At 34.7% G+C, this 13246-nt stretch overlaps 1 protein-coding gene across 1 annotated transcript in view; it reads right to left on the bottom strand.

Moving 5' to 3' along the window:
* TOPAZ1 (testis and ovary specific TOPAZ 1) overlaps positions 1–13246 on the bottom strand; it is a gene marked incomplete at both ends in the record, with an annotated part of 120396 nt that overhangs the window by 59229 nt on the left and 47921 nt on the right. Inside the window, 1 exon segment of the mRNA XM_080811833.1 lies at positions 11539–11602. Coding sequence (XP_080667959.1) covers positions 11539–11602 — 64 coding nt within the window.

Raw genomic sequence — 13246 nt, 5'->3', positions numbered from 1 at the left:
CCACATCGGGCTCTCTGCTCAGCAGGGAGCCTGCTTCTCCCTTCCTATCTGCCTGCCTCTCTGCCTACTTGTGATTTCTCTCTCTGTCAAATAAAAAATTTAAAAAAAAAAAAAAAAAAAAAAAAAAAAAAAAAGATTATCCCCCATGACCAGGTGGGATTTATCCCTGGGATGCAAGGGTTGATCAACATTTGCAAATCAATTAGTGTGACAGAACACATTAATAAGAGAAGAGACAAGAACCACATGGTCCTCTCAATTCATGCAGAAAAAGCATTTGAGAAAATACAGAATCCTTTCCTGATTAAAACTCTTTAGAGTATAGGGATAGAGGGAACATTCTTTCAACTTCATAAAATCCATCTAAGGAAAAACCCACAGCAAATATCATTCGCAATGAGGAAAGCTGAGAGCCTTCCCATTGAGATCAGGACCATGACAAGGATGCCTACTCTCACTACCATTGTCCAACATAGTACTAGAAGTCCTAACAACAGCAATCAGACAACAAAAAGAAAGGGTATCCAAATTGGCAAAGAAGAAGTCAAACTCTCTCTCATTGCAGATGACATGATGCTTTATGTGGAAAACCCAAAAGACTCCAGCCCCAAATTATTAGAACTCATACAGCAATTCAGCAACATGGCAGGATACAAAATCAATGCACAGAAATCAGTGGCATTGGGGCACCTGGGTGGCTCAGTGGGTTAAAGCCCCTGCCTTCAGCTCAGGTCATGATCCCAGGGTCCTGGGATCAAGCCCCGCATTGGGCTCTCCGCTCAGCAGGGAACCTGCTTCCACCTGTCTCTCTCTGCCTGCCTCTCTACATAATAATCTCTTCCTGTCAAATAAATAAATAAAATCTTTAAAAAAAAAAAAGAAATCAGTGGCATTTCTACACACTAACAATGTGACTAAGGAAAGAGAAATTAAGGAATTGACTCCACTTACAATAGCACCAAAAACCATAGATAACCCAGGAATAAACCTAACCAAAGAGGTAAAGGATCTATACTCTAGAAACTACAGAACACTTAAGAAACAAATTGAAGACACAAAAAGATGGAAAAATATTTCAACCTCATGATCAGAGAATAAACACTGGGAAAATGTCTATGCGGTCCAGAGCAATCTATATTTCCAATGCCATCCCAATCAAAATACTATCAGCAATTTTCAAAGTGCTGGAACAAACAATCCTAAAATTTGTATGGAACCAGAAAAGACCCCAAATCATCAAGGAAATGCTGAAAAAGAAAACCAAAGTTGGGGGCATCATGTTGCCTGATTTCAAGCTGTATTACAAAGCTGTGATCACCAAGACAGCATGGTACTTGCACAAAAACAGATACATAGACCAATGGAACAGAATAAAGAGCCCAGATATGGACACTCAACTCTATGGCCAACTAATCTTTGACAAGGCAGGAAAGAATATCCAATGGAGAAATAACAGTCTTTTTAATAAATGGTGCTGGGAAAATTGGACAGCTATGTATAGAAGAATGAAACTGGACATTCTCTTATACCATAAACAAAGATAAACTCAAAATGGATGAAAGACCTCAATGTGAGACAGGAATCCATTAAAATCCTAGAGGAGAATATAGGCAGTAACCTCTTCCACATCGGCCACAGCAACTTCTTTCAAGACATGTCTCCAAAGGCAAAGGAAACAAAAGCGAAGATGAACTTCTGGAACTTCATCAAGATCAAGAGCTTCTGCACAGCAAAGGAAACAGTCAACAAAACAAAAAGGCAACCCACGGAATGTGAGAAGATATTTGCAAATGACACTAAAGATAAAGGCCTGGTATCCAAGAGCTATAGAGCACACCTCAAACTTAACACCCAAAACACAATCCAGTCAAGAAACGGGCAGAAGAGTGAACAGACACTTCTCCAAAGAAGACATTCAAATGGTTAACAGACACAAGAAAAAATGTTCAACATCATTAGCCATCAGGGAAATTCAAATCAAAACCACATTGAGATACCATCTTATACTAGTTAGAATGGCAAATGCTGACAAGACAAGAAAAAACAAATGTTGGAGAGGTTATTCTCACACTGTTGGTGAGAATGCAAGTTGGTATAATCACTTTGGGAAACCATGTGGAGGTTCCTCAAACAGTTAAAAATAGAGCTACTATGTGGAGGTTCCTCAAACAGTTAAAAATAGAGCTACCTGATGGCCCAGCAATATACCACTGGGTATTTACCTCAAAGATACAGATATAGTGAAAAGAAGGAGCACATGCATGTGCCAATGTTCATAGCAGCAATGTTCACAACAGCCAATCTGTGGAAGGAGCCAAGATACCTTTCAACAGACAAATGGATAAAGAAGATGTGGTTCATATATACAATGGAATATTACACAACCATCAGAAAGGATGAGTACCCAACATTTGGATCAACATGGATGGAACCGGAGGAGATGATGCTAAGTGAAATAAGTCAAACAGAGAAAGACAATTATCATATGGTTTCACCCATACGTGGAACATAAGGAATAGCATGGAGGACATTAGGAAAAGGAAGGGGAAAAGGAAGTGGGGGATGAATCAGAGTGAGAGATGAACCATGAGAGACTATGGGCTCCAGGAAACGAACTGAGGGTTTTAGAGGGGAAGGGTGGGGAAATGGGTTAGCCAGGTGGTGGGTTTTAAGGAGGGCACGTTATTGCATGGAGCACTGGGTGTTATATGCAAACAATGAATCTTGAACACTACATGAAAAACTAATGACGTACTGTATGGTGATTAACATAATATAATTTTTTTTAATTTTTTTTAAATCCAAGAAAAAAGAAAAATTAATGTTGAAGTTATAATTACCTTATACAACTTTAATAATCCAAAATAATAACATTAAGCTTTATTTTAAAGCTCCTTTATATACTATAATTGTTTTTCCTGGGCACATACAAATGAATTCTTCCTGCTATTCACTTTGTAGTATTTACATAGTTGCCATCTTAGTAGGTAACATGGGAAATTCAGTATCTGCTACTATAACTCATTAAACTGGAAGTGCATATGTTTAAAGAAAGAAAGCATAGTTGGAAAAAATCTGTTAGTGTTTAAGTAGTCCATGGTAATTGACATGAAGCACTCCTTCTTTTGTCATGAAGTACTTTTAAAATTTTTAAAATATTAATATAGCTTCTCCTTTAAAATGATCTCCTTCGGTTAAACTGTTTGGAGAAAAAGGTTTGACTATTTTCATAGCTTTTGACATGAACTGCTACATTGCTTTTTTTCCCCCACAAGTTTCATTGTGATGCAATATACATAATAAAAAATTTACCATCTTCATTATTTTTAGGCATACGTTCAGTGGTATTAAATATATTCAAAATGTTCATCCATTTCCATAATTCCTTTCACCTTATAAAACTGAAACTCTATACCCTTTAAACAATAATTCTCTCTTCCCCCCTCCTCCCAGCTCCCAGTAACCACCATTCTACTTTCTGTCTCTGTGATTTTGACTACTCTAAGTACCTCACGTAAGTAGAATCATACAGTATTTGGCTTTTTGTGACTGACTGACTTCACTTAACATAATGACCTCAAGGTTCATCCATATTGTAATATATGTTAGACTTTTTCTTTTTTTACATTGAATAATATTATACTGTATGTATATACCAAATTTTCCTAATCCATTCACGTCACTGAACATTTGGGATCTTCAGATTTCAGCTATTATAAATAATGCTGCTATGAACATGTGTATACACATATCTTTCAAGACCCTGATGCCAATTCTTTCGTGTATATACCTAGAAGAATTGCTGGATCATATAGTAATTCTATTTTTAATTCTTTGAAGAACTGCCATACTGTTTTCCACAGTGTATGTAACATTTCACATTTCCACCAACAGTGCACAAAGGTTCAAATTTCTCCATATCCTAATGCATTTTTTTTGTTTTGATAGTAACCATCCAAATGGGTGTTAGGTGGTATCACACTGTAGTTTTATGTGCCTTTCCCTAATGATTAGTGATGTTGAGCATCTTTTTTATGAGCTTGTTGGCCATTTGTACATCTTGCAAAAAAAAAAGGTCTACTCAAGTATTTTGCCTATTTTTGAATCAGGTTGGTTTTTTTGCTGTTGAGTTTTAGGAGTTCTCTATATATTTTGGATATTAAGCCATGATTAGATATATGATTTGTAAATATTTTCTCTCATTCTGTGGGCTGAAGTTTTACTCTTTTGATACTGTCTCTTAACGGAAAAAATTTTTTAATTTTCATTAAGTCCAATTTGTCTTTGTCTTTTGTTCTGTGTATTTACTGTCACATCTGAGAAGTTCTTGCCAAACCAGTGTTGTAAATCTTTTGTTGTTATGACTTCCAAGGCTTTTATTGTTTTGGGTCTCATATTAAAGTTACATGAAACTCTTTTTTGATCCATTCTGAATTAATTTTTGTATGTAGTATTAGGTAAGGATAGTATTAGGTAGAGGTTCTTTAACATATGGATATCCAGTATTCTCACCACCATTTGTTGAAAGAACTATCCTTTCCCCATTGGATGGTCTTGGTACCATTGTCTAAAATCATTTAATCACATATAAGAGGGTTTTGTTTGGGCTCTTTATTCTATTCTATTGGTTTGTATGTCTGTCTGTATGTCAGTACTGTGGTTTTTTATTACTGTAGCTTTTAGGTAGTTTTCAAGTCAGGAAATATGATTCCTCCAGGTTATTCTTTTTTTAGCAATGCTTTGTAGATTTCATCACACATGATTTTCAGTTCCTTGGTTAATTCCTAAATATTTTATTATTTTTTATGCTATTGTAAATTGAAATGTTTCTGCTATTTCTTTCATTCATTAGCCTATCTCCCACCTACCTGTCTTTCACCAACCCTCAGTTTGTTCTCTATTGTTAAGAGTCTTTTGTGGTTTGCTACCCTCTTTTTCTTTTCCCTTCCCCTATTTTCATCTGTTTTCTTAAATTCCACGTATGAGTGAAATCATATGGTATTTGTGTTTCTCTGACTTATTTTACTTAGCATATACACTCTAGCTCCATCCATGTTGTTGCAAATGGCAAGATTTCATTCTTTGGATGGCTGCATAATATTCTGTTATATATATGTATGTGCGTACAAACACACCCCACAACCTCTTTAATCTATTCATCAGTCAATGGATATTTGGGTTCTTTCCATATTTTGGCTATTGTTGATAATGTGCAAACAGAGATAATTTTACTTCTTCTTTTCCAAAGTGGATGTATTTTATTGCCTTGCCTTGCCTAATCACTCTGGCTAGAACTTCCAGTTCTCTATTGAACAGAAGTGATGAAAATGGGTATCCTTGCTTTTGTTCCTGATCTTAAAAGTTTTCAGTTGTTCACCATGAAGTATGATGTCTACAGTAGGTTTTTCATATACAGGTTTCCCTCACTCTCTGGAAGCTTGCTTTATGCCACTTCACTTTTTTAAAGACCTATCTTAGTATAGGCCTACCTTGTTTTATTGCACTTCATTTTATTGCACTGTGAAGATACTGCATTTTTTACAAATTAAAGGTTTGCAGGAACCCTACATCAGGTGAGCCTAGTGGTACCATTCTTCCAACAGCATTTGCTCATTTCATGTCTCTGTGTCACATTTGGTAATTCTTCAAATATTTTGAACTCTTTCATTCACTGATCTGTAATCAGTGTGATCAGTGATTGGGACTTGCTGAGGGCTTGGATGATGGCTAAAATTTTTAAAATTAAGTTTAACTAAGGTAAATACATTGTTTTTTTATTATTATTGCACACTTAACGGACTACAGTACAGTATAAATAAATGTAACTTTTTAAATTTCAATTTTGTTAGTTAACATACAGTCAAATATTGGTTTCTGGAGTACAATTCAGTGTTTCATCATTTACATACAACACCCAGTGCTCATCACAACAAGTACCCTCTTTAAGAGACATCACCCATCCAGCCCTTCCCCAACCCTCCTCCTTCCATCAACCCTGTTTGTTTTCTGTCATTAAGAGTCACTTGTTTCCCTCTCTCTTTTTTTCTTTTCCCCCTTCCCATATGTTCACCTGTTCTCTTTCTTAAATTCCACATATGAATGAGATCATACGGTATTTCTCTTTCTCTGGCTGACTTATTTCACTTAGCATAATACACTCTAGCTCCATCCACATCACTGCAAATGGCAAGATTTCATTCTTTTTGATGGCTGAATAATATTCCATGGTATATATATACCACATCTTTTTTTAATCCATTCATCAGTCAATGGACATTTGGGCTCTCTCCATAGTTTGGCTATTGTTGATAATGCTGCTACAAACATAGAGGTGCATGAACCCCTTCAAATCTATATTTTTGTATCTTTTGGATAAATACCTAGTAGTACAATTGCTAGGTCATAGGGCAGTTCTATTTTTAACTTTTTGAGGGACATCCAGAATGTTCTCCAGAGCGGCTGCACCAGTTTGGATTTCCACCAACAGTTCAAACCCCTTTTTCTGCATCCTCACCACCTGTTGTTTTGTGTTGTTAATTTTATCCATTCTGACAGGTTTGAGGTGGTATCTCATCATAGTTTTGATTTGTATTTCCCTGATGATGAATGATAAATACAACTTTTATATGCACTAGGAAGCAAAAAATTTCACTTGACTCATCCTTGTGCTATATTTATTTTACTGCAATGGTCTAGGCTGGAACTCACAATATCTCTGAGGTAGAACTGTACCTATTTTCACCTACTGAAAGAAATCTGAAGAGGATTTTCACTTTTACAAAATGGTAACTATTTCTTCACTTTATGCCATTTGGCTTATTAAAGTTTTCATAGGAGCACTCTACTTTTAGCGGGAAAAACTCGTATGGCTTTTATTATGGTAGTTTCCTCTTATTCCTAGTTTTTTTCAGTGTTCTTATCATGAAAGAATGTTGAATTTTATCAGATGCTTTTTCTGCATCAATTGACATGACCATGTGTTTTTTCTCTTTCATTCTGATAATGTGGTGTATTAATCTGACTGATTTTTATATGTTGTACTATCCTTGCAAGTCCAAAAATAAATCTCACTTAGTTATGATGTGTATAGTCCTCTCAATGTGCTGCTGACTTTGGTCTGCTAGTATTTTGTTGAGGATTTCTGTATCAATATTCTTAAGGGATACTGATCTGTAGTTTTCTTTTCTTGTAGTGTTTATACCTGGCTTTGGTATCAAAGCAGTGACTAACTCAACCTCATAGAATAAGTAATCAAGTGTTCCTTCCTCTTCAACTTTTTGAGAAAGATTGAGAATATCTGGTATTCTTTTTTAAATGTTTGACAGAACTGACAAATGAAGCCATTGGGTGCAGGGCTTTTGTCAGAGACTTTTGATTACTGATTTAATCTCCTTACTAGTTACAGTTCTATTCAGATTTTCTATTCATCATTTAGTCTTGGCAGGTTTTATGTTTTTAGGAATTCGCCCATTTCATTTGCTTTTGTGTACAATTATTCCATTGTATTCATAGTATTCTCTTATAATTGTTTTTATTTCTATAGAATTGTGTTAATGTCTGACTTTCATTTTTTATTTTAATAATGTGAATATTCCTTTTTTCTTAGTCTATTTAGCTAAAGGTTTGTTCATCTTGTTGGGTCTTTTTTAAGAACCAGCTTTTAGTTTCATTTTCTCACTGTTTTTCAACTCTCTATTCCATTTATCTCTGCTCTAATTTTTATCATTTCCTTCCTTTTGCTAGCTTTGAGTTTTAGTTTATTTTTCTTTCTTTAAAGTTGTGAAGTTAAGTTGTTGATTTAAGATCTTTCTTATTTTTTAATGTAAGCCTTTAGACCTACAAAATTCCCTCTTAACACCACTTTCACTGAATCCCATAAGTTTTGATATGTTGTGTTTCATTCTCCTTCACCTGTAAGTTTTTTTTCTAATTTATCTTGTGGTTTCTTCTTTGAGTCACACATTCAACTTACAGTTTTGCGAATTTTTCAGTTTTCTTCTGTTACTGATGTCTAATTTTATTCGATTGTGGTCAGAGAAGATACTTTGTGCAATATTATTTTTTTTTTAAAGTAGGTTCCACATCCAGCATGGAACCCAGTGCAGGGCTTGAACTCACGAACCTGAATCAAAAACTGAGCTGAGATCAACAGCTGGAGGCTTAAGTAACTGAGCCACCTAGGCGCCTCTACAATATCTATCTTTTAAAACCTGTTGAGAATTAATTTGTAGCCTAATATATTGTCTATCCTGGAAAATGTCGCATGTATTAATGAAAATAATGTGTACACTATTGTTATTGGGTAGAATACCGTGTATATGTCTGTTAGGTTTAGTTGGTATATTGTGTTAAGTATTCTATTTTTTATCTTGTTCTACACATTACTGTGAATTGGATATACTTAAGTCTCCAACTATTACTGGAAAACTATGTCTCTCTTCAATTCTGTCAGCTTTTGCTTTATGTATTTTCGTGGCCTGTCATTAGGTGTGTAAATGTTTGTTTGTAACTACTATATCTTATTATTATATTGAAACTTTTATTCCTATATAATGTCCTTTCTCTCTTTTAACCTCTTTTGATCTAAAGTCTATTTTGTCTGATACTAGTATAGCCATGGCCCTGCTCTCTTTTGGTTAGTATTTGTATAGAACATCTTTTCCCATTCTTTTACTTTCAATCTATTTGTGTCTTTGGATCTAAGGTGAATATCTTATAAACAGCATACAGTTGGACCATGTGTTTTTATTTACTCTGCTAATCTGTCCTTTAATTGGAAAGTTTAACTCATTTACTTTAAAAGTAATTATCGATAAGGAAGGACTTATTTCTGTCATTTTGCAATTTGTTTTCTATTTGCATACTTGTAGCTTTTTTGTTCCTTATATCCTGCATTACCGTTGTCTTTTTTTTGTATTTAGTAGATTTTTTCAGTAAACATTTAAATTCCTTTTTCATGTCTTTTTGTGTATATTCTGTAGCTATTTTCTTTGTGATTACCATGGGTATTACATTTGACATCCTAAAGTCATAACATTCTAATATGAACTTATACCAACTTAACTTCAATAACATACAAAAACTCTTTTTTATACTCCATCCCTACCCTTTTAAGTTGTTGTCACAAAATTACATTTTTATATACTGTGTCTCCCAAAATATTAATAGTTTTTTTAATGCATAAGTCTCTTACATAGAAAAGAAGATTTGAAGTTACTAAATCTGCAATAATACTAGCTTTTAAACTAATAGTAACATTTTTCTTTAAATGTATTCGTACCCTTAATCATGTAGAAAACAAAATGGCAGATACAAACTATTGTAACAGTAATACTAGCTTTTACAACTGCCCATGTATTTACCTTTATTGAAATCCTTTTTTTTCCCACATGACCTTGAGTTACTGTTTTGTGCTCTTTCATTTCACAATGCAGGACTCCCTTGATCTTTTCATGCAGGGCAGGTCTAGGAGAAATGAACTCTCTCAGCTTTTGTTTATCTGAAAATGTCTTAATTTCCCTTATTTTTGAAGGGCAGTTTTGAAGAATATAGGGTTTCTGGTTGACAGAAATTTCCAGTTTCTAATGAGAAATTTGCTTATAATTTTATTGAAGAACACTTGGATATGATGATTTGCTTCTCTCCTGCTGCTTTCAAGATTCTCTGTGTTTGTCTTTTGAAACTTTGATTATAATGTGTCTTGGTGTGTGTCTCTTTGAGTTCATCCTACCTGGAGTTTGCTGAGATTCTGGACATTTAAATTGATGATTTTCATCAAATTTGGTAAGTTTTCAGCCATTATTTTGTTCACACACTCTCTCTGCCTCTTTCTCTTCCTCTTCTGGGATTCCCACAATGTGTATGTTGTTCCATTTAACAGAGTCCCACAGGTCCCCTAGGTTGTGTTCACTTTTCTTCAATCTTTCTTCTTTCTGTTCCTTGAAGTTGATAATTTCTGCCTTTGAATCCTCATAGTGAATTTTTCACTTCAGTTACTGTAATTTTTCAGCTCCATATTTTTGTGAGTTTTTTTTTAAGTTTTCTCTCCTTATTAATATCCCCATTTTGTTCATACATCTTTTTCATTAGTTCCTCTGTATTTTTGTTAGTACCTTAGACATCTTTAAGACAGTTGTTTTGAGGTTATGGTCTCAACTATCTGCCATTTGATCTTTACAGGGATAGTTTCTTTTGATTTATTTTTTCCTTTGAGTATTTTTCCTATTTCTATGTATACCTTGTGACTTCTTGTTGAAAAGTGGGCATTTGAATCTAATAATGTGGTAGTTACAGAGTTCAGATTCTCTCCCTTCCCCAGGGTTTGCTGTTTTTTGTTTTTTGGGTTTTTTTTTAGATTTTATTTTTTTATTTGACAGAGAGAGATCACAAGTAGGCAGAGAGGCAGGCAGGCAGAGAGGGGAAGCAGGCTCCCTGCTGAGCACCCGTTTTCGTTTTTGTTACTACTTTTATCTTATAAAAGATAAGTATGTAGTATGTTCTGTGGGGAGGACTAGCCTGAAGTGTAAATTTAAGGTCTTCTCACGTCTTTTGTGAGACTTTCCCATACAGTCACTTTTTAGTTTTCCCCATATATGCATGCAGATGTTTCTGAATATCCTAGGCTCCCAAAAGGGAAAAAAGAGAAAAATGAAAGGGAGGGTTAAAAAAAAAAGTGCTAGCCCTTTAAATCCTCTGGAAGTCACAGTAGCAGAAAGGAGAGGGTCTTAAAACAATGGGAAAAAGTTGAACAGTAGGGGCACCTGGGTGGCTCAGTGGGTTGGGCCTCTGCCTTCAGCTCAGGTCATGATCCCCGGGTCCTGGGATCGAGCCCCGCATCGGGCTCTCTGCTCAGCGGAGAGTCTCTTTCCCCCTCTCTCTCTCCCTGCCTCTCTGCCTACTTGTGATCTCTTTCTCTCTGTCAAATAAATAAATAAAATCTCTTAAAAAAAAAAGTTCAACAGTAATAGCTGCCCATCTCTTTGCACCTTTGCGATCAGAAGTAGTGATCAACAATCTGCTATTTCCTATGACTAAGACTTGAGAGATAAATAGGTCTTTGCTATGGGGTAGGAGGATGGAAGAAAGGCATCCCAGATAGAGAGCAAAAACAGTGACTCTGATATTATAACAGTCTTGCCTGTTTAGGGAATTGCAAGAACTCAGTACAGATGGTACATTTGCCTCTAAGGGTTAAGTGTTAAAAGTGAAGGATAAAGAAGTAGGGAAGATCCAGCTTCTGAAACATCCCATCAGAAAGTTTTAAGCCAATTACAATATTAACACCTTTACATAAAATTTCTACATTATGCAAATATTAGTATGTGAGAGAACTATACTGTAAGGTGAATTCTAATTTTTTTAGTAACCAAAATGCCCCACTTATTTTTAATCCTTTCTAGGACCATCAGAGCCACTCTAAGGCATTCAGTTTTCATACTTATAAGTATTAAATTTACTTTCAAACTGTAAGATACAACAGCACATTGTCTGAAACACTCACATTCATGAATTTATAGTAATCATTCCATTGTCTCATACCTGCACGTTGTAGCAAACACAGTTCGTTGATACTTATATATTTCTTAAACACATCCATACAAACCTACAAGTAATAAAAAACAAAACATTACCTTTTTATATTTCATTTTAAAAGATGCAAATTTCCATCCTATCTTTCTGTTTATTCTATATTTTTTAAGTGAACTTAAAGCAATGGCATAAAAAGTTGAAGTTAGGTTAACTCACAGATTTGAAATGTATATTGAATTCACAACAGAAAACTTATTTTAGAGATGCTCTGACAAAGAAATAATCAAGGAAATAAACAAGATTAGCAAGCAACTGGAGAAGGGAGGAAATGCTTGAATGTTCAAAATTTTAAAAGCCTTATTTAGATCATTTAAAAAAAAAACATTTACTGGTCCAAGGATAAATACACTTACCAATGGATTGAACAGAGAGCCTACAAATAGACCCAATCATATATAATCAGCTGATCTATATGACATGGTGACCCTGCAGTACGGTGGGGGAAAGAGTGGTATTTTTTTTTAGTAAATGTTGTTGGGTCACTTAGGGATCCACATGGGAAAAAAATATTTATCTTTACCTTTTTCTTCACATCATAAACAAAAATCAATACCCAGTGGCTTAGTGTTCTAAATGCAAAGATAAAACAATAGATCTTTTAAAGAAAAAACATAAGATCTTGGCAAAGATTTCTTCAACAGGATACAAAAAGTTAAAGAAAAAGTTGACAAAATTGGATTACATAAAAATTAAGAAATTAACTACATAAAAATTACATAAAAATTAAGAAATTAAGAGGGGAACTTATATACTAGTAAAAGTTACCTGCTACACACATACCCAACAAAGAACTTAGAATATATAAAGGATTCTTAAGATAAATAAGAAAAAGACAATCCCATAGTATATAGGTAAAAATATTTAGGTATTTCCCAAAAGAGGGTATCCAAATATCCAACAATGATTTTGAAAGCTGCTCAGCTTCATCAGTCATCATCAAGGAAGGCATCACTCCCCACCCACCAGAATGGCTAAAATTAAAAGGCTGGTAAATACCAAGAGCTGGTAAGGCTATGAAGCAACCAGAACACTCAGGCATTGCTGATGAGAGTGTAATTTGGCAGACCGCTTTGGAAATCTGTTTGGCAGTGCAGACTAAATTTGAACATAAGCAGATCCTATGACCCAGCAACTCCAGTTTTAAGTATAACCCACCAGAAAGTGTACATATATTCACCAAAAGACATGCAGAAGAACACTGATAGCATCACTACTGTAATTACCATATTTAGAAACCACCCAAATGAATCAAAAGTAATATTTATCAATAAATTTTGATATACTCACACAATGGAATATTCAATATTATACAGCAATGAGAAAGAAATGTTTAAAATTAAGTAAAAAACATAGATGAATATTGAGCAAAAAGAAGCCAGAAACTAAAGAATACAGACTGTATTTATTTAATACTGTATGTATTTATATAAAGCACAAAATCAGGCAAAGCTCATCTATGCTACTAGGAGTCAAAGAAAACCTGAATTAAAACATATGACTGAGAGAGGAGGGGCATGATGGCAGAGAAGTAGGAGACCCTGTTTCAACCAGTCCCCTAAAGTGAGCTAAATATCTACCAGAACACTCTGAACACCCATGAAATCAGCCCGAGATGTAGGATTATACACTGCTGGATCTCTATGGGGGCAGAAGACAC

Source organism: Martes martes (assembly GCF_963455335.1).
Source record: "Martes martes genome assembly, chromosome: 1".
Classification (NCBI taxonomy): domain Eukaryota; kingdom Metazoa; phylum Chordata; class Mammalia; order Carnivora; family Mustelidae; genus Martes; species Martes martes.
The sequence above is the reverse complement of the archived record's forward strand: the minus strand, read 5'-3'. Positions and strand labels throughout refer to the sequence as shown.